At 34.7% G+C, this 23767-nt stretch overlaps 1 protein-coding gene across 4 annotated transcripts in view; it reads left to right on the plus strand.

Annotated features, from left to right (window-relative positions):
* Window positions 1-23767, plus strand: part of LOC124639070 (cGMP-dependent protein kinase, isozyme 2 forms cD4/T1/T3A/T3B) — a 123910-nt gene that overhangs the window by 97302 nt on the left and 2841 nt on the right. For all 4 annotated transcript variants that reach the window (XM_047176292.1, XM_047176293.1, XM_047176294.1 and 1 more), the window contains 7 exons: window positions 4037-4256; window positions 14996-15137; window positions 20421-20515; window positions 20742-20888; window positions 22299-22618; window positions 23102-23189; window positions 23473-23657. In XM_047176292.1, the coding sequence (XP_047032248.1) occupies window positions 4037-4256; window positions 14996-15137; window positions 20421-20515; window positions 20742-20888; window positions 22299-22618; window positions 23102-23189; window positions 23473-23657 (1197 nt within the window). The remainder of the gene's footprint in view (window positions 1-4036; window positions 4257-14995; window positions 15138-20420; window positions 20516-20741; window positions 20889-22298; window positions 22619-23101; window positions 23190-23472; window positions 23658-23767) is intronic.

Consider the following 23767-nt stretch of genomic DNA (forward strand, 5'->3'; position numbering starts at 1 on the left):
AATAGTTTAACAAAAGACGATTTTATAGTATGTTGCACTAATCACTATTAACAACCGGATAACTGGTCAAAGTGCAATGATGTGTAAGTACGTGGATGCTGCCCACTCTCTTGATACAATCTCTTAGTCGAGTCTTACAACACACACGGGAAATGACGGTCTATATTGGTAGCCGGGACAACACGGCAAATTGATTAATACATTTCCTTTACGGCCGCACCTAAGCAGTTTCCCGCTTAATCATAGTTAATTATGAAGACCACATAAAATGTAGCCAAAAACTAAAGAAGGACAGGACATTGCGCCACGCTTACTCCATTTACGATCGAGGTTTTGAGCGCCTTGGCATATGTATACGTAGTTTGCTAAACGCACCGAGACCGGCATATCAATTAAACTACGCTTTGTACTGCCCTACTTCTAGTTTAAGTTAGACACGAATATAAGAATTAACATACTTGTAAATGCAGCAATTTGAATTATTGATTGCAAAGTATTAGAGTTGTTCTACGAAAAAGAATATTAGAAGTAACGTAGGTTGCAGTGTAAAATTCGATTAGTTATGGTAATTTTATTTAATAGTGTGTTCTACTAACTTTTCCTTACTATTGAGTTTTTAAAATATGAAAGAAAATGGTACAGTTCACTTACATTCTTTCATGGAAGCCGTTTATCTTGTCAGATGCAAATATTGTTTTAAGAATTGTTTCTGAGAAAAGCTTTATTTGTTTGGGCGATTTCCATAGAAATTGCTGTTTGTCAGAAACATTACTGACGTGGTGGATATTGCTCACGTATTCAGCTTTAGAGATATTAACTGGTAGTTAAGACAATGGACCACCAACTGCAAGTTACGCTTCAATTGTAATTTCAAAACGACGACCTTGTTGAACGTTTATGGCTAAGAATTTAAGCATATAATGCAGTAATGGAAGTTGAAGGACAATGGGAATAACAGGAACCTAGCAATTACTAGGTTCTCATTAAGACTACCTCGTATGCATAATAGGTAGGAGGAGATTCTTACGTTTCCTTGTGAACCAAGCTCGGCATTGAATGATGTAAATCCAAATATAGCGAATATAGAAACAACTACAACCGAAAAGACACACAGTTGAAATGATGTAGACAAAAACACTGAAACTATTCTTGCGAAAACATGTATAGCCATAAACAATATAACATCTCCTATTCGAAAGCCGGTATCAGTGTTGTAACCCCACTGCACTAAAGTAACATAGTTGGACAATAAAACGGCCATAAGCCTGGACACGTATCCGAACTTCTGACCCCAGTATTATATTCCAAGCTAGTCGCCTTGAAACACTTTCATTCTTTGACTATTTAATTTACGTCACCTAAGACTAGACCAGTTATTGGTATGTCCGTTTTGTGATTTAGCTATTTGAATGATATTTGGGTTGTAAATTAAAAGTCAATTTTGTGTTACTTATTCATAATTGCTGTTATTAGAGTTCTAACTTCTAAATCTGTTTTAGGCATTCTAAAATCTTCTAGACTTAAATGCGCTCTTTGAGGCTTAAGATTATCATATTTGCTAAGGTTTTCAAAACCAAGATTTTAAGAACTGTTAATAAAATTAACACCGTATTCAAGTGTAGGAGTATAATGCGTTTAATCCCACGCTTACTTTGTATCAGACAGTCTTATGTTTGATTAAGTTTTATCCAGATTTCCGTGTTGATTTATACGTGACCTTAATGAGAAAACTACTGTTCTGCTGTCCATAAGTCTTACAATGGGAATTGTATTAAATTAAAGGTAGAAAGTTTATAATATGAATGCAATAAAAAGTTACACTTCCCAATCTATCGCACATTACTTCCGAAGTATTTTACATTGTAATCATTTCACACACGATTTAGAAACTTGTAATTTTTACCACTGAAAGTTGGTGTGTTGTTGCTAAATAAATCATTGTATTGTTAGCACGTGTTCTAGAATTCATTATTTGGTAAAAAAAATTCTTTTCTCATATACTTAAATATCAATCTTAGTGTTTAAAAAACGTTTTTATCTTTATTAGATGCATTCACTTAGAATGCACATTTATTACTTAACATTTTACTGCTTTCAAATGATGTTAGTCTATTAGCTAATTAGCATTCAAATGTTCTGTTACATAAAAGATTTGATCGTTAATGTAATATAAAATTGAGGTTAAACTACTGCGCCCTTGCTTCGTGACTTTGTTGTAGCTTTGCAAATATTAGTCTACGATATGATGTGAGTGGAGTGCGCCACCAATTGTTTGTATATACTTGTACTTAATTACTACCTTATAATAGTATAAGATACGCTTAATATTATAAAATGTTTAGATAAACCTTCCAAGATAATATGTTTAGCTATACTGAAAATCTGACTTATCATTACTGGACAGTATCTTCCAGTGTTCTGATTTTGAATTTTAGTAGTTTCAAAGATCTGAGAATTTAGGGTATATTTTGGGGTATTGACATTTTTCCAAATCTTGACGAAATAAAATATACCTGCGCTGTGATGTGTATTGGTAATATTAATATCCTTTGTATCATATTTAAATAATACGGTGTTATGTATTCAGGAAAAATTAATAGGTCGAACGTGTTAACTACGGACAGAATTGATTTAGTTTGTGGACGATATAACGGGATTGAAGTTTGACCAGACAATAGACTATATTACGCAGAATCGTAGTTTAAACAATACAGTAGTATGCGTGTACGCATCTATGAATCGGTCTATAGGCTTACTGTTAATGTTTTATGCGTAACGTTACAATACAAATAAACAGTTACTATTTGAATTGATCACATTCATTGATTTTTCGACACAATCAATGGACCTAACGTGATAATGGTAACGTTATGTATACAGTTATGAGTGACAAAAGAACCACTGATGTACATTGCCTTATGAAAATAAATACCAGCTATTTAATTAGTACTTTGTGTGCATATTAGTACCATCAATACTTCAAGCTTAAATCTCTATCGCTTTCAAAATACTGCAATCCATCACGAAATATTCAATAGAATGTCAAGCATTAATTGCCTTGCTTTTACTATTTATAGAATTTATTGTTGGTTGAAATTCCCATCCACAATGATTCATAAATTAACAAATATTCCTTTTCATTTGTCTTCGTATCTTGTTAAAATACTTCGAGTACCAAGCACTCACGTTCGTTCATTAAACAAACAAGATTTTCACATGCCTCTCTATTTATTCTCACACTTATCTTCTCATGTTCGATAATAACAGCTGCTTACAATTGTAATCTTTCACACTTAACGATAAGAGTCATAAAACTTGAATGTTCGATTTTGCCAATATAAAAATGTATTTTTGCCATATCGGGTCCGTTCGCAGCCATGACTCACGAATGTCCGCCGACAATTTCAATCTTGGTAACCTTGGCGGTATTTATCGTTTAATATAGAAATTAGCAATTGGTACATGCTGTAGTCCAACAACTTAAAGTAGGCCTCAAACAATGTACTGTTTATTCAAGGTCACTGAGATTTGAAATGGTCAATCCAAATTAACACCATTACTGATATAGAAGCATTGAAGATTAGCTTTCCTCCTCCTGAAAGGAAAATATAGCAAGAGTATTTATTAATTTACCAGTTTCTCCCCTGCTGCGTAAAGCCTTTAGGTCTAAAGCCATTAACCTCAATAACTTGATATCTACCTAACTTTATGATTAAGCAAATACTATAATTGCGTTTATAAATATCTCGACACGAATTTTATATAAATTACGACAATTTCAACTCAATTTTGTTCTTAACCGTATGTGTTTTATATCAATCGTTCCAAAACTAACAAAACAAGAAAATTCAACACATTTCAATTATTACACACATTAGTTGCGACATGTAATTCAACCTATAAACTAACTATCTCGAAGATCGTATTTTTTTCTACAAAAGCCTGGGAAAATAAATACATAACTACATGTACATTATAAGCCGTTTCATCCATATTGTCAAATATTCCTTTATTAACTTAAAAATTTCTCCAACAGAGGGACGCGTGGAAGTATCGCGAGAGAACAAATACCTCAGCACGATGGCTCCAGGCAAAGTCTTCGGCGAGCTGGCCATCCTCTACAACTGCAAACGCACTGCCACCATCAAGGCGGCCACGGACTGTCGACTATGGGCCATCGAGCGCCAGTGCTTCCAGACCATTATGATGCGTACTGGGCTCATACGCCAGGCTGAATACACCGACTTCCTTAAGAGGTAAGGGTCTAACATCATTTTTGTTAACACCATCTCTCAATCTTACATCATCCGATTTTACATCAACATCATTAAATGTCTTTGAAATCCCAACTTCATACAAAACAAAATCCAATCAACCTTTTTTTGGACTCCGTATGTAGGTATCGTCAAGTAGTTATTTACTCATTTACTGGCAATATCGGCTTCTAAGTTTCTGTCTACAAGTTTCTAAATGAACATCGTTTTACAGCGAAATACTTATGTCGCTATATTGCCTTTATCTTGCCTTTAATGCTTTGGCATTAGTAGTAATATTTTGTCAGTATTGATAACATTTATTTACTAAACATACACGGATGATGACACAAACACACGCTTGGTTTATTTATTTATTTATTTATTTATTTATTTAGGCACACCAACAACTTATTTACAAATACTTTCACATATATAAGTTTATAATTGTAATAAGTCCTGCGTAAATATGTTAATTACAGGTGCGCACAACATTCAAATTAAAAATAACTTAAATTAAACTAAACCAAACTATGCATAACAAAAATAATAATAAAAAAAAAGAAGAAGAATCGATAGAGGCAAATGACAAGGTACTATTCAAATTGGTCAATTTTGTGCAAAATTTAATTTATAAGAGGCATTTACATTGCGCTTAAATTTATTATAGGGATCATGGAAAATGTCAAAATTGTCCGAGCTCCCGCACAAAGAGTTATATTCACTGCAAATTCGTGCCATAGGCGAGCGTTTACCAACATTGGTTCTGTAAAATGGAATGTGGAATGGTTTGGTGATTGGGTATCGCGGTATTCTGGTGGGAACAGCAAGTTTAATGTGATGAACTAATTCGCTACAATCTGTCTTTCCATTAATGAGTTTGTGTAAGAATTGAATGTCATGAATTTTGCGACGATTATGGAGAGTATTCATTTTAAAGAAATTTAGTCTTTGATAGTATGGGACCCTATGTGAAATTCCGGACGAGATATACGCCAGATGTCTGGTAAACGCTCGTTGGATACTCTCAATCCTCTGAGATTGCACAGCATATATGGGACTCCACACTTCAGAAGCAAATTCCAGATGACTTTGTACAAGACTATAATATAATATTTTTTTTGTCCGTATAAGACGAAACTCTTTGGTATTTCTTTTTATGAATCCTAACATCCGAGCTCCTTTTTTTGCTGCCGCGTTAATATGTGAGGAAAAGGTTAATTTACTGTCTATAATAACACCCAGATCTCTAATTTCATTGACTTCTTGCAATATTGTTCCGTCAATATTGTAATTCGAGTGTATAGGAGCTCTTCTTTTTGTGTACTTGATGTGGTAACATTTAGATGCGTTGAGAGTCATTGAATTTTTTTGACACCAGTCTCGAATTCGGTCAAGGTCTTTTTGAATAAGATCAACATCGGATGTAGAATTTACTTCTCGATATATCTTTAGATCATCTGCGTATAGGGACAATTTTGAGTGTTTAATTTGATTTGTGATATCATTGATAAAAACAGTGAATAAAGTGGGTCCGAGATGAGAGCCCTGCGGCACGCCAGACCTGGCAAAGTATATTTCTGAGTCATACCCCTTTACTGATACTGTTTGTGGTCTTTGGAATAGGTAGGATTGAAACCAATTTAAAAGACTTCCGTGTATGCCAAGGGATTCAAGTTTGCTCAGCAAAAGGGGATGACTGACTTTGTCAAAAGCACTAGAAAAGTCTGTGTATATAGCATCAATTTGTTTCCCGTTGTCAACAGCCACAGACAGATCCGACACAAAAGACACAAGGTTGGTTTGAACGGAGCGGCCGGTTATAAAGCCATGTTGTGCAGTTGTGATGATACTATTCATGTATTTTGTAATGATAGGACATAGTAGGGACTCACACAATTTTGAAAAACAAGACAGAATGGAAATAGGACGGTAATTCTTTACATTATTCTGATCTCCTTTTTTAAAGACAGGTACGATTCGAGCTTTTTTCCATTCATCCGGAAAGACGCCATCCTCAAAAGAACGATTGAGGATTAGGCAGAGCGGTAAAGCAAGATATTGTCCACAACGTTTGACAAATAAAGGAGGTATCATATCCGGACCCGCGCCCTTCAGAGTATCCAATCTTTTGATTTTATTTAGAACTTCTCTTTCTGTGAATCTAATACGGCCAAAAGAACTACTTGATGATGAATTTATGACACAATGTAATGTTGGATTAGAACAGGAACAGCTGTAAACGGATGAGAAATGACTTGCAAAGAGATTTGCTATACCAAGACCATTATCCTCAGTTAGCTCGTCAGAATGCATAATTCCAGGTAGTGATAGATCTCCCTTGCGCTTACTGTTTACATAATTCCATAAAAGTTTGGGGTTTTTAACAATGTTATCTTCTACTCGGGTGATATACTTATTATAACATGCCTTCAATTGTTTCTGGCAACGGTTTCGCAGAATTTCGTACTCAAGCTTATCACGAGGGTTTTTGTATTTCATGTACTTAAGTCTCTTAGAATTCTTTTCTGAGAGAAGCTTTCTAAGTGCAGTGTCAAACCAGGGTGGAAACTCAGACAACCTTGCCCTTCGTTTAGGTACATACTGTGCAATAATATCTCTTAACAGTTGGTAAAAGGTAGATAGCATATCATTCACAGTTACAGATTCTAAGAACGCAATGTTCCAGTTAATACTTTTTAGTTTTGTTATTATTTTTTTATAGTCGGCTTTAAAAAAGTTAAAGTCGCATCTAGGATTTGATTCCAAGTAACTTTGCGAAACATGTGAAGTGAGATTAAGAAGAAGGGGAGGATGTTTTAGATCCACTTTAGTGACTAGACTAGAAGGCATCACTACAGTACTGTCCGGTATATTTGTCAGAATTATATCTAAAAAATTACCGTCTACATTACTTATGGCATTTACTTGTTTTAAATCGTTTTCTGTGATGAAATCTATAAAAGAATAACCTATTGTAGAATTATAATTTGACGGGATTAGATAATTAAAGGACTCTTTGGTCCACTTGATAAAACTTAAGTTTAAATCGCCCATGATAATTATGTCACTAACATGGTTCATAACATTAGACGTATTATCGAGGAATTTGCTAAGTGATTCCAATCGGACAGGTGGAGGTAAGTAGACGACGCATAAAGCAATTCGTTTGACTAGATTACCACATTTAATTTGTAGTGTGACCCATATGTCTTCACAATCGCTTTCCCAAGATTCGACTCGAGCAGATGGAATATTACGCGATACTGCCACCAACACTCCTCCACCGTCCTTTTTTGATCCCCTCGACAAACAGCGATCCCTTCTATAGACTATGTATCTAGAATCAAAAATTTCTCGATTACATATATTATCGTTTAGCCAAGTTTCGGTAAAGGCAATGATAGGGTAGTTAAACAGAGATATATTGTTGTAAATATCATTAGTCTTAGTCCGAATACCACGGATATTCTGATAGTATATGTCAAGCATTATTAACAGTTGTTATTTCCACCGCACTCATTAATACAATCTTATTTAATTAAACAATTAAATTCAAGCTGTCTGTACTACGAATTAAAATCGCCTGACTTACTTCATCCTTACGTACAAATATTCTACCATTGCGTACCCAGATAAACTTGTAACCTTGTTCTTTGGTTTTTTTACGAGTAGCTGCATGTAACGATTTGTTAGCCGGTGTCAGGTGTTCTGCGACAAAAACTGGGACTTTAGGGCCACCAAGTCCCAAGTGCTGCGAGCTTAGTTTTTCTTTGGCATTTTTCCGGTTAAAGTTGGAGACAGCAGCGAGTAAGACGTCACGCTTTCGGGGACTGCGAAGTTTTACAACAATTGAGCGTGGTTTATCACTCTGCTTGTTTATTTTTGCAACTCTAGTCACATGCAGGACATCTTCGTCGTTAATGGGACTGTCCACGGTTTTGGCTAATTGCACGACTGTATTGATTAAGTTTTCATTTCTGAATTCAGGAACGCCAACAATTTCGACGTTACTTTCACGCATATTTTGTTCTACTGAACACAACCTGTTATTGAGATCCCTCACAAATGACTTCAATTCAGCGTTCTCCTTCTGTAGCTCAACAACAGTGGTTGTTTTTTCTTCTATTTTTGTTTTCAGGTCCTCATATAAATGGTTGAAGAAAGACATTGCCTCCTGGAAGCCCACCATTTGTTCATTGATAGCCCTTAAATGTTCAGACATAACACTTTCCACAGTAGACTTAATGGTCATCGTAATTTCTTGTTTCAAAATATACCGCAGTTTATTTTCAGTAATGTAGTCACCCGCAGTCTCTGCGCTTTCAGGGGTTGTGTAACTTGGTTTCCCGCGGAATGTAACATTGCAATTTTCAGATGAACTGCCTACAGTATTAAGAGTAGGTCGAATTGGTGTATTAGTATTGTTAGTTTTAGGTTGCTTGCAGTGGCATTCAGGACATTTCCAAGTGTTTTTTATGGTCGGGTCCATAAGATTAAACTTTCTAAGTGTTACATTGGCACATTCCAGATCGTATTTTCGGGTACATATACCACATTTCAATAATTCCTTCATCTTGATAGATTTGTTACACCCAGCGCAAGTATTAATTGTAGGTGTCATCTTGAATAGTAGTAATGATATTCAAGTAAATAAGTAGTAGCTTACAAAGCAAAAATTCGATATTTCGCCGTTAAAGCTGTTCAAACTCGAAGCTCAGTCATTGTTTCACTTCGTCGTATATTTCTGTTATCACTTATTGAAAGTATTCACTAACAATGTCACTTCAATAGCTCAGTATTCCCAACAAATTTATCCACAATAATGACGGAAAAATGCTGTAATTATTTAATTTATAGTTTAAAATAACGCTGGATATGTTTACTGACATACGTCATACGTCAACTTTAATAACATAGAAGTAGAAATTATCGTTCTTAATTTTCTTGCTTTCTAGTGCTATTGTTTTTCGTTTAGCTGGAGCCTAGATAGAGATGTTCACTTCCGAGATTGCAATAAAATTGCCATGATCATCGTTTGTCGACATCAGTCTGCAACGGATACAAAGAACTAGAAATCTTTGTGTGAAAGGTCTGCGCTAATTTATAAATTATGATGTGCCCAAAATACATTTCAAAGATCATTCACACTTGGCACAGAACGTAGTCTGGTACAATCATATTCGGTTTTTTTTTTAAGAGTATTGGAGCTTTATTTAGATTAGCTATTTCGACTTATCCTTCCAAAAAAGACGTTGTTTACAATAACGAGGCCAGTAACCCCGTAATGTGGTGTCTTATAAGCAGATTGTTCATGTTTTGTTGTAGAATAACAACTAGGTACTTGTCGTTCTAATTCCCATTTAAATATTGTTGCTTATCAATTTGAATCCATACAATTTCCACTTTGTGAGTATGTAAAAAGGGCACTTTGTCTCGGTAATATTAATTCTAATCTAGATTATGAAATCCTCTTACTTTCATTTTATTCTCTGTTTTATAACCGTAGCGTAAATCTAAATTATGTAAATACATATGACGATGACGATGTATGATGTACTATAAGATATTTACTTGCTACAAAACCTTCATAAGACAGGTAAACAAATGATTTGATATGTTGAGAATAATAAATAAAGAAGACAATGACAAGTGTCGTTGTTCGCTATATGCATGAAATCAACTAACAATGTTCTATTATTCATGTTCTTGGGCCTACTGATGCCATAAAACACGGAACTCCTCATTATAAGCTTCTGAATAGATTTCACATATCTGTATAAGACGAACATAACAATACGAAACTCGCGTCTAAGAGCATTACCGATGACAGAGAAGGATATTGACCTCAGGACACTTATGCAAATGCAATGGGCGTGCAATGGCCCATTCTTCTCCTTTCGACGGGCTCACACTCTTACAATACCGTCTATAGAGCGGGCCTTGACACGAGCGCATGAGAACAGATTGCACGCACGAATGTTAATTTATTAATAACCTGATCGATGTTATTGGAACGATCATCGCGAGACTTGAAAACATCAAAACATTCTCAGTGATTGCTAACCCACATTCGAATGCATAGATCAATGTAGAAAATTTTGTGCTGCTAAAAGTATGTTATGAATTAGAAATGGTAAAAAATGCAAAGATAGAAAACGTCGTAAAATATTTAAGAGCGACGACTCATGCATTGAAATAATAAAAAGAGATTCTGAGTCCTATGGCCACAATAAAATGTTTTATTTGTGTTTGGATGTATGCGTGTGTTCGGTTCAAGTATCATGTAACTTTAGACAGCCCTGCATTTTAGTATCAAGGGTATCGTGTTATAGAATGCTTAGCATCTGTTGCTTTATACCCTACGAAGAACTGGTACTTGCTCTTAGCACGGTGATCCATCTTAGTTGAAGCCATCATCTTCAAGATTAATGTCTCTATCGCGATGGTAATCTATGTTGTTGCTTTATTTTAGAACTTGTCGGTCTGATGTTAAGAACATCAATGATTTCTCTTCGTAATTTAGAAATATGAAATAAACGAGATTATTATTGCCGTCAATTTGGGTTGCATTTGAAACTGGTTTAATATCGTCTAGTTTTATTTTTAGAACAAAGCATTTGGGGTCAAGTTATTTTCGGTGTTCTATTCTGCCTAATTCCGTTTAACGTGGGAAGCTGTGCCAAGTCAGTGCTCAACCAGACTATATAATAGTCTATACTGAACTGGCGAGAGCAACAATCTGCGCTTGGTGTTAACTTGTATCCATCTAAGCTATCAAACCGAACATAAAACAAAGCCATTGTTGGCGTAACCAGTGTCAACGCAGTATTGCAAAAGCACTCGCGCGCAATTTACGAAATACTAACTTACTAGCCGTCACGTTTGCAAGTTGACATTTTGATACTGCAATCCTTTCACTCTACAGACGTAATAATCTATTCTAAGAAAGCAGGACTAGCCGCGGCTCGAGACGTGTATAATTTTTAATCGACGCCACCAAAGTGCATGTAATATTTTAGTCTGAGCTGCTAGACTGATTTATTGACTTTGTTGTACCATGCATCGTCATTGACTGAGTAGGAATGTTGAAAATCTAATATAGCGGATCGGTGCCTCAAAGTTTTCAAATTCATTGTTTATCGTAGAAGTGTTATTTATGCAGGATTGAGACCAGCATTCAATGTATAGGATTACAACACAAAAAGTATTCAATATTATGTTTCGTATTTCGTATCTGCTACACGGATATTTTTAGTTGCCAGCATTATCAAAATCTTCAGAAGCTTCATTAAAACGATTGTTTCCTGTTTATCTTTCCAGACAAATAAATTCGGGCTGTAGGTATGTACTCAGATGTTCTTTGAGAGTGATATCAAATGTAACTATAACGTTTGTCGCCGGTTTGTTATCATTGTTATTTACCAGTCATTTGTAAGTTTTTGTGACGGTTAGCAAACATTGCCGATAGCGACCATTGTGTTTATTTGTTCGTGTTCTAGTCAATAATGTATTGTTATAAATTCGTGTAAATAATTTCTAGCTCACGACTAAGTTATTGTATGATATTTTAATTGTTTTGCTACTTTCACTGCTGTTTACATTAGCGATCATTACGTTCTAATTATGAAGATTGTTTTAGAAACTTGTCTAGGAATGCGATAAAGAAGTGACCGTTTTGATGAAATATTGAATGGTCCGTTAATCTCGTGACGTGAAGATAATCGTTAATGATACTGAGTTTTCCTCTGTCGAAGATACTGATCGTGAAGTAGTGGCTTCTGCCTCGACATACTTTAGTTAATTACTCCGCTGAACATTAGCATCAAGTTACACGATGTTGCAATATAACAACGCAACCAGATATCAATTTACTTCATGTTATTATTGTGCATTGTTTTGGGAACTCTTAACAATTGAGTATTTGAGCCTTAAAGACATCTTTGACGAAGTATTATCACATCATACCTACTAATATTGTAAATGCAAAAGTATGTGTGTGTATGTATTTGCTGAACAGATATTACTGAAACTCGGTAGCAATGCCGGTTTTATATCAGAATAACATAATTATAAACTACTTTTTATCTAGGAGCTGGAAGTAGTTCTCTTAGGTGAAACCGCTGGCGGAAGCCAGTTCCACAAGTTTTTGTTTCTTTCGTCACTTTTTTATAATTTTGTTTGTGTAATTTCTCCTATATAGTGATTCTCACCAAGGTCAAATATAAAGCAATTTGAAACCATAGACTGTAAAATTGCGTTCACCATGAGGGAATTGAAGCGCAACCCAAAGCAATTTTGATTCAATGGATCAATATTGATAAATATTGCATTTATAACTTTCATATTAAGCGTGTTAGTAAAGAAACTTAATAAGGAATAAAACCTAGGTATCATTTTCCATACTTTGTTATTAATACAAGTAATCTGAATAACTTGATAGCCAAATATTGCGGAACCGAGACAGTCAAACACAAGGCCATAGACTGTCAAACCTTGCATTAAGGTCGAAATACTTCCAAGTATGAGAAAAAACTGTATTTCTTGCTATCTTACTTTACTTTACACGTTACGTTTAAAATAAAAAATAATTAATTTAGTGGCTTGACCTGCTACATTTAAGAATTGAGGGCCATTGATAAAAGCGTTTTGATGAAAAGAGTTTTTAATCTAATTTTACCTTGTTTTATCACTATTGTTCTATTTAAGACTTTCCTCTTCGTTTATTGTTAAAAGCATAATTGTACAAGGTCAGGCAAATTGTTTCTCAAGTGTCCCGGACTAAATACTAGAAAAAAAAAATTACAAGCATCCGAATCGAGAACCCCCCCTTTTTAGGAAATCTGTTTAGAAAATAGAGGTCATATCGTTATATCCAAAATTGGTAAAAAATATGGCACCTAGATGGCACCTTATAAATAACAGATTAGCACAAAATAGACACCAAAGCTATAAATAAAGATATTTCTCAAGAATGATATCATTTTCTGCTTCATTTCCAATGTATTTTATTCCAAGACATCAACTTAGCTATGATAAATAATTCTCAATGTTAGAATGTCACTCGAAATTACGCAACAAAAATCTGTAGCAGGCCACATTATGATATTGACATAATACATTTTTGATCTAAATTCGAGAGAGTATTGACCGTGAAAAAATAAAACCAACTTCAGACCAACCTAAAACCTTACTCTGACAAATACTATGCTGAACATTGCATCAAACCCGATTCAGCCACACAAACAAACATACATACATGCAGGTCAAACTGAGAACCTCCCTTTTTTGTAGTCGGTTAAAAATTACATGATGACAACGATTTTTATCCTCACCGACTGTGACGTACAGTTACAAAAACAATTGTAGTTACTGTTCTGCTGACTACCCACTTTTATGTCGCTTTAATTGTCCAATAAGTATTGCATTGCTCAGCTGTATAAAGCCATTAAATTGTATTCAGTAAAATGTGTAAAGATCTGTAACAGTAACGAGTTTATGATGCAATTATGTTAGAACGTTATAAGATAGAAAGATCTACGGTTAGGCAGTCACGCAATAGTTTAGCGTTATCTATTTAAATAAGACTGAGAATCAGCGCTTTTTAAATACGTTATTAAGATTAAAACCATCTTTAATTTCAAAATGCGAGGTATTAAAACGATTTCTAGAAGAAATGTGCAGTAATCTCATGCTAACACTAAAAACGGGACCCGTTTTTATTTTCAAGAACAATTAATACAATATTACTGAGAAAACTTTAAAACACCTGAAATCGACACTTGTTTTAAATCCATCTGTATAGCTATCCTAATTTCTAATATCATATACCTACCTATCTATGATACCTACCTATCTATGATAGGTACAAGTGGTATGAAGGTTTTAGTATTCCAGAAAGTTCCTAGAACAAATTCTTACATCAACAACCTCCGATTTATATATTTATACCTCCAATAAAACGACCTACAATAACAGCTTATATGTATTTTACCTGATCCATAATATTTGACTTATCCTACTTATAGGTTTGCTTAACATGACTCACTCGAGGAAACCTCGCCGACTCGAATAACTACCTTTTGGCGTTCACTTTCAACAGAAGCCCGTTGAATTGATTTAATATGCGTATAACTGGGCACAAGTTAAATTACTACATGATTGCCGAAGTAAAATAAATGTAGCATTTCGTTTTCTTTCGTTGATATGAAAATAATAGATAAGATAGAACATGTTGAAAGAGTCAGAACTTTTTAGCAATATTTACGCACCAGTTGGGACTTGATAGAAGCATTGGCTAAAATACAACCATACTTAATACGTCTTGTTGTATGACCACTTTTTAATGGTCTGCTATAGAAAGCTGGATCAATTAGAATTATCAGTGGACTTTATCACAGTAAAATTGAAAGCTGTCGCAAAATACCTGTAACAGTAGATATGGTCTAACACGAAGGTTCTAAGTCTAAAATCATTACCTTACCTGTATAAACGGCTATCATAAATTTCCATCCTAGTATTACATTACGGAAAGCCAACCAAAGTTTAGTTAGAAACTGTGATAAAACAAGTTTTGCACCGCCATAACATTGAAACTTTACTTGTGTATTTTACACCGTACAAATTCCATAATACGCCATCGGCCAGACACTTTCTATTCGCAAACGTAACACAGTTATGCCTACTTTTTCCGATGACATAATCTGTGGTCCAGTTTTTAACGTGTTGTTCTTTTTTTTCAGCGTTCCGATCTTCAAAGATTTGTCTGAAGACACGCTGATCAAAATCTCCGATGTTTTGGAGGAAACTCATTACCAGAATGGCGATTACATCATCAGGCAGGGTGCCCGTGGTGATACCTTCTTCATCATATCTAAAGGACAGGTAATCTATCATTCTTATATAGCTTTTCTTATTAAAACTGTTGGCACACGTTAGCACGTAGGATTGAGTCACAAAAATTGCCATTCTCAAGGTGTTTAGATGGCACATTAATCAAAGCCTATGGCCGAGGAATTTAAAAGTACTATAGCTCTAAAAAAAATCTTGCAGTATTTTTCTTGTCTTGTGGAATCTAAGTCCTTTATTAATTTCATTCATGCATTCATGCAAATAAATCTGCTTTAAAATATTTTCGCAAATTCATTAAAACTATATTCACGGAACTTCGATTATCCAATTATTGTTTTTATAGAGGAATTAACACGGTATTTTTTTGATTATACGATTGAAACGGACGGTTTAAACAAAGCCATTGCAATAAAGGCACAAGCAATTTCATCACAACAACATAACCCCATCTCGTAATTAAGTAATCGGCCATAAGTAGTGGTATATGAACAAAAACAACTCGAAGAAAACGAGAATAGTCTCGGAAGAATACTGATAGTTATGATAATTGTATCATTAAATAGCAAGAATTATAATTTGAATGCTAATGCGATGACATTTACCCGTTATATTCGCCTATTAATAGAAATACTTAGTCATAGTCACATTTAATCGAATCACAATACTCGATTTTGCAAAACTATCGATATTAATAATCAATGTACCAAAGGCGAAATATTGGGAAACATTATGTTATTACTCAAATATTCTTGTTTAACTACTTACTAACTACTACTAACGACTTTCTAATTCGGTTGTTAAAAATACGTGAGTGATGTTCTTTTATCGTTTTACCACAGTAAAACATTAGTGTTACAATCGCTTTGTCATCTATTAACAGGCGTTCGAATAAGTGGACATTTGTCATCTTGTGGTAATTTATTCCGATGACATACTGTTCTAAAGAAATCTGCTCCATACATCATGTTAAACCTTCAAATTTCACTTTCGTTTGTACACTTTCTTGTAGTGTTCTTCGTTCCGGAACGACGTGACTTTTTACCTCTGACCACGCCTCCATGTTTTGTAAACATATCCGTCTTGGCCAACGTAATTCGATTATCTGTAATCGTCGTTTCGCTTTCAAAATATTATTTCTGATGACATAACACTGGTTTTGTAATAATAATACTGTATTAGTCATACGTGAGATCTGTCTTATATTTTTGTTGTTCTTCTAAACCAAAAACCGGATCTAGAGATTATTTGATTTGCTTTTTATGTCAAAAATCACCTGGACACAGTCAGACTTTGTATTAATTATCAATACTTTTACTCTTGTAGTTACTGACTTTTACAAAACCCTATATTTCATAACATTTTAATGATCATTTAGAAAGATAACTTGTATCTTAGAGACAAAGTTTCGAAAGTCATTGGTAATAATATTTCCTTTATGTTGTCATGGAACTAAATTGTATAAGCTTTGTAAACGCGGAGACTGTGCAAGAAGTTCACCTTGGCATTTAGCATTACGTCTCCGTCTCCGCAAACACTGATTATTATTTTCTGACCGCTGCAAATGCACGAATATTGTGATTTTACACTTCATCTATCCAGACAGACAGTTGAAACTATCGACATTGTTAATATTAAGTCAGTTGAAATAACACCAGATGTTATTTAAGAAGATTATTGTGGAATAAATGACCAACAACAAAATGACGCTCATAAGTTTATATCAACATCATCAGTGTCTAAATTAGATTGTAAACGATGAATGATTGTTTCAATCTCACGGACAATTCACACTAATCATTGTTGATCGCGTTTGTCATTAAACAATCAGTGTGACTCAATTTTTATATAACACGGAGGTGGTAGAGGCCAAAAGCCTGACTATTGTGGCCACAAGGTCAGCGCACTGTGCAGAAGCGAGAGGATCGTATGGTATTTTGAGGCCAGATTTTTGAACGTTTTTGTGGTAAATATTTGGGCCCACCGAATTTATTTTTGTGTATGTTTTTCTTTGTTCTTCATGTTTCCTAGTACATTTATGTACATAATTTATCATATCTGGTCTATATGACTGGCGCGCATGATTTTTGTACTGAATATACCTCTTTAAAAATACACGAATTTATATAATAAAATATTCGTACCGAATGAAGCAATTGAGCACACCTCAATCAACAAATTAGAGATAAATTGTGATTTGAAAACACATTTGATTGCGAAACCACTATTACCAGTTTCAATAACTCGTTTGTAACTTTGTTATCAAGCCTCTGGCGATGAAAATATCTTAAAATTAAAATTGCACTTAAAATTTTAATTTATTAATCATCCATTATACATCATGCTATTATTTATTCAGACAGCAGATAAATAAGAATATTATGCCAAAGACAAAAGTAAGGAAAACAAAAGTGAAATAAAGGATTATTTATCAAACAAAATCATTGTTATCGTTCACCGTTGCAAATCTGCAAGGTTGCCTAAAATTGAGGGCATTGTTCTAAAATCTGTGAAATACCAAAGTAACAAATAAACTTAACAATAAAGTCGTAAGAATGGAGTAATGTACCCATTCTTTTCGAAGTTTGATGATTTCATTATTACGGACAAAATGTAACCAATTTTTGGAGTTTTGTAACCTCTTGAATATTCACAGAGTACTTACCAAAGTAAAACATTGTTGGAAGGAGGTACATTACGTGATCAAGTAGATACGGGTGTACCAATATGCAAATTGAATTATTTAGAACATACATTACGGACCGATGGTTTTTTATGTTACCAAATATACATACTGGTTAGAAGCAACCCAAAACAAAAATGTGAAAGGCTGCCAAGTTCGATAATATGGGAATGCTTCGCCTATAAAAGAAGTGAGATCTGAATAAGTACCAAGTTTCATACACATACCTCAGTTAAAAATAGTTACTTTTTAATGATGTTACTTGGCAAGTTTTAATAGAAAATTATATACTTGATTCATTGCATTTAGTAGGTTTATAACAAGGTGTGTGAAAACTTGCCAAGCAACATTATTAAAAAGTAACTATTTTTAACTGAGGTATGTGTATGAAACTTGGTACTTATTCAGATCTCACTTCTTTTATAGGCGAAGCATTCCCATATTATCGAACTTGGCAGCCTTTCACATTTTTGTTTTGGGTGGGATTTCATTTATTTTTGTAAGGTTGTTTATTTATTTTTTTTTTCTTATGATTAAGTTAGTTAAGGAAATGTCTCATTTATACTATCTTTCAGATTTTTGAATATGCACTATGCTTCTTACAAAGAAATGAACTAGATTAACTAAATGGACTAGATTTACCAACTGACTGACATGACATGTTATCATATATTATGTTCGTGGATCAAAGTTACACATTCGTTATTTTCGAAAGTGACTCACACTTGGCCGTTTTCAGATTTTTACTTTACTTTGACTAAATACAAACCTTTGTAACGAATTTCAGATCGGTACGACCATTCGAAGATATATAATATAAATATAGATAAATTTAGTTCGTTTTAGTTCCTTAGGGGTATAATCTGAATTATTTTGAAACTGACTCACACTTGGCCATTTTCAGATTTTTCCCTTTACCTTGACATAAAGACCTACCTCCATGCCAAATTTCAAGTCAATGCGACCATTGGAAGTGGTCTAGGTTTTTGATGAGTGAGTCAGTCAGTGAGTGTATAGTAAAAATAGCGATTTTCTGACGTCAATATCTCAAGACCTACAATAGGTATCTTAACGAAATTTTGTATTTTAGATAAGTGAAGGGGTCTCAACAGATACTAGAAATTTGATATGCGTAAATAAAATAGATTTTGAGTTATAGGGGGGTCGAATTTGGCCCGAAATGGTTCGTGTAATATAACCCACGGCCGGTGTGTCGCTTTTTTTGCTCGAACTTGGCGGACACACTGCCTTGTGTCTAGATTCGAGCAATCAAACCCAAAACAGATTAAATCAGCTTTAATTATAAGTTGGTTGATGTTAACACTGTTTTCATAGATCAGAAAGAAGAAGCTAAAATCAGACGTCCGTCCAAATTCTACTGAAGATAAATTTGTGCTCTTATTTGATCTGAATCTGGTATTCACTCAAAACTAACCATTTTAGAGGACACCTACGTTCATCTATGGACCTCAAACTGGTTAAACTATTTGGTTCATCAGAAACAAATGAAATTCTTATAACAAGTTTGAAGGAAGTTTGCTTCAATCCGTTAAATGCAACGACCACATTAGGATTCGTTACACCAAATGACTAGCTAGAAGTAACTCTTCTTAGAAATAAACATTTACTAACCGACCACCTTTAAAATCACTGAGCTGTGACAAAAGTTCCCGTTTTTGTTGATCTTGTAAAATTATCCGGATGACTTCATCGTCTTAACTGTCTCTTAGAGTTGCATTATCTATTTCCGTTGTTATCTCATCAATGTTAGTATAACTTTTAGTTTTACCTTCTTTTTCAGATGGTTTTTCTACTTTCTTTGTTAGTATTTAATTTAACTGGGTCGTAAAATCGTTTCCTGTCTGTATTTATGTAGGTTAAAACTATATTTGCTCTTATCCTCTTCAGCATTTATATGGTCGAATACTGTAAATATGAGTGCATCTATTTCCACGAAAGTATAACAAAGGTTAATAACTGTTCCATAAAATGAATGGTCTATGTTTAGATTTTCAATTCTTCGTGAGGTGTGAACGTTTCGGCTTTTATTGTTTTGATGCATCATTGAACATTCATCACGTTAAACTTTATTGTTGAACACGCTTAGTTCCTGTTGTATTTTATGATTTATAGATATATATCATGAGTTCTGTATACGTGATTGAGTTTTATGATAAAGAATGGCTGCATATTTTTTGACCGTTACTTGTTCCAATTTTTATTGACTTAGGTTTCCTGAGAAACGTTAAGAATTTATCGCTTCCCTTATCATTCGCGGAGGCTAATTACTAATTTACATAGCGGAACTAGTAATTACACGCTCGTGACTAAATTGCGGAGCATATTATGATGCTTGCACATGATTACCCGTTAGCCCTCCGTGCCTTACTTCATGTCCATCCGGAGTTTAATGACAACTTTCGATGTTGTCTAAACGTCCGTTTCACGTTTTTATAATAACGGTAATAAGCTCATAGGACCTGTCATTATGTTCAGCATCTGTGTTATTACAGAAACGTCAGACTATAGGACGTACCTAGCTTATTATGCTAATTTGAACAATAGCACGATTAGGTGTATTTAAATGTTTAGTTGTAATAGCTTTGTTGATTATATCATTATTATTTTCTTTTCAGGTGAAAGTGACTCAGAAACCACCAAACAGTAATGATGAGAAATTCATAAGAACTCTCACGAAAGGCGATTTCTTCGGCGAGAAGGCATTGCAAGGGTAAGCATCGGAATGAATAAATTCATTATAATCTATGTCCAATCCTTAACGCTAATAAAAGTATAATTGTTGAAAGAGATGTATTTTGTATTAAAGATAAGACTACGATTTAACGTCGTATCTATTATTTACGACAGCATCATAAAGCGCAGGTCCCTATAAGGCTCAAGATTACATGGAAAAACGTGTTCCTTCATCAATAGTAATTCCATTTTTGACATTTCAGAGACGATCTTCGAACGGCTAACATTATCTGCGACTCGCCAGAGGGCACGACTTGCCTCGTCATCGACAGGGAGACCTTCAACCAACTCATCTCCGCTCTCGACGAGATCCGAACCAAATACAAGGATGAAGGAGACAGCAGGCAGCGGTGAGTAAAATTGTTTAACATTATGATGTTGTTCACCATCTTAGTCTTTTACTTTTATGTCTTTAAACATCCTTTTAAATGATTCATTGTTATAATCTACATGATACGTATCATGTCCTCTTTTATTCTTATTACAAAATTCGTTCTCATGCAAATTACAGTCGGCTTAAGTATCTAATGTTTGAACAATTTGACTATGTTTTGTACAGTTTCTTGATTTCATGGTCTTGTTTTTAAACAAGGAATAATTCATTAAAGACTTTTGGGAACATTTCTATTTAAATTTTCTGGCTTTGTGACTATTTTTGGAACAAAAATTAATAAGACATTGTCAAGTTCACACCAATCTGAAACTAAGTCGCCTGCGATAAAATCAAAAGTGATACCACATGGATGGAATGTATCCCATTGTTTGGCCATGAATCTTTCCACTCTCGAACAATAGCCACTGCAATATGAATTGATAACAATTTTTATCTGATTTCACCGTCTAATAACTTTTATTTCTTGTTTCGATGCAAACAATACGGATTCGAACGTACGGTAAGTTACATAAAATCTTAAAAATAATACAATTTTCAACTTTCTCCTCATCAATGTCGAATTTAATTAAATAGTGGTAGCAAATCGGTTATTAACTTTCCTCTTTGACGTAGAAAATGTGTCTACCACGGCATTGAGCGATAACAATTACGTTTCCCGCGTTTTTGTTGCAAAGATTGTGAAGTGCCAATGAAAACAATAGGTGCACGCTGCATCTGGATGACTTAGTAATAGAACCGCCGCAAAAACAAAAGATATATCAATTAACTTTACAGGAAAGTTATTATTGTGCCGATCAACGGATTTTAAGGCCAACTAGAACATTATGAGATTACACCTTGAAATATGGATTTTCATTCATAACCTTTCCTGTAAATGGCATTTGAGATGGGTAATAAGTATGCTTCACTTTTACCCATAATCTAAAATCACCGTGAAATGTAAGGCTTATAAGGAAGATACATGTTAATGTGGGAAAACCCTGCATTTACCTATGTTATTTTGGTATCCCTATCATTGTCACTCACACAGATATCGGTTTATCACCACGTGTTGATATTGACATTATCGATAGCAATAACGAACCCCAACTCTATACTTACATCACTTTTATTAGTAAATGCTCCGTTTCATTTTGGAACTTTGGAAAAAAAAACTGAGAACAGTCCAGTAACTGTTTTATTAACCGCTGTTTTCTCAAATTCGAACGCGGATTACTTTTGAATGAATGTTGTCGAGTCAAGACCACCTGAGTCTATTCATTAGACTTGTTGCAAGCGGTCATTATTTGGTTCATTCGATTTCGTTCCACTGCCGTTAGAAAATAGACATTAAGGTCAGCCTGTAATAAATCATCTACTTTTCCAGATTAAACGAGGAATTCGCCAACTTACGTCTCTCAGATCTGCGCATCATCGCGACGTTGGGTATTGGTGGCTTCGGTCGAGTGGAACTGGTACAGATCCAGAGCGACTCCAGCAGGTCTTTTGCCTTGAAGCAGATGAAGAAAGCCCAGATCGTTGAAACCAGGCAGCAACAGCACATCATGTCAGAAAAGGAGATAATGTCAGAAATGAACTGCGAGTTCATTGTCAAGTTGTATAAGACGTTCAAGGATCGTAAATACTTGTATATGCTGATGGAAACTTGCCTTGGAGGAGAGTTGTGGACTATTTTAAGAGATAGAGGTATGTATCGTCACAATGTTAATGAACTTTTATATCAGTAATTTTGATGCAACGTTGCTTATTATGTGAAAAAGTCGTGGTGGCCTAGTGGGCAAAGAACCAACCTCTCGAGTATGAGGGCGCGGGTTCGATCCCAGGTCAGGCAAGTACCAATGCAACTTTTCTAAGTTTGTATGTACTTTCTAAGTATATCTTAGACACCAATGACTGTGTTTCGGATGGCACGTTAAACTGTAGGTCCCGGCTGTCATTGAACATCCTTGGCAGTCGTTACGGGTAGTCAGAAGCCAGTAAGTCTGACACCAGTCTAACCAAGGGGTATCGGGTTGCCCGGGTAACTGGGTTGAGGAGGTCAGATAGGCAGTCGCTTCTTGTAAAGCACTGGTACTCAGCTGAATCCGGTTAGACTGGAAGCCGACCCCAACATAGTTTGGGAAAAAGGCTCGGAGGATGTTGCTTATTATGTGTTTGGTTTTATTTCAGGCCAATTTGATGATGCCACTACGAGATTCTACACAGCTTGTGTGGTTGAAGCCTTCCATTACCTCCATTCGCGGAATATTATTTACAGGTAAATAAGCATATTATCTAAAATAGTCATAAACATTGATATATAAATAAATTGTGATGTTGTATACGTTTTCCTCCGAAACGAATCATCATGTACTAATCATTGGTTCCACCATGTTAAATAAAAGAATGAAAGCAATGCAATATAACCACGTTTCAATAGGGTGTGACTGGTTACTTTTAAAACCGATATTGAGTATATTAATGCATCCATTCAAGCAATATCAACAATCATAAATTAATAATCAGACAATAAAATTAAACCTGCTAATTTACCTTTCCAGGGATCTCAAACCAGAGAATTTACTATTAGACTCTAAAGGCTACGTGAAACTAGTTGACTTCGGTTTCTCAAAGAAGCTACAAGCGAGCCGCAAGACTTGGACCTTCTGTGGTACCCCGGAGTACGTAGCTCCTGAAGTTATCATGAACCGAGGTCATGATATCAGTGCCGACTACTGGTCTTTAGGTAAGACGTTAATGATTTTCGTGTTTATGGAGATTAATTTACGGGCATAAAATAGTAATGATCATCCCTGTACAAGCAATGAAATTGCATGCAAAGATTGTATGAGTAAT

This window comes from Helicoverpa zea, chromosome 18 (assembly GCF_022581195.2).
Source record: "Helicoverpa zea isolate HzStark_Cry1AcR chromosome 18, ilHelZeax1.1, whole genome shotgun sequence".
Classification (NCBI taxonomy): domain Eukaryota; kingdom Metazoa; phylum Arthropoda; class Insecta; order Lepidoptera; family Noctuidae; genus Helicoverpa; species Helicoverpa zea.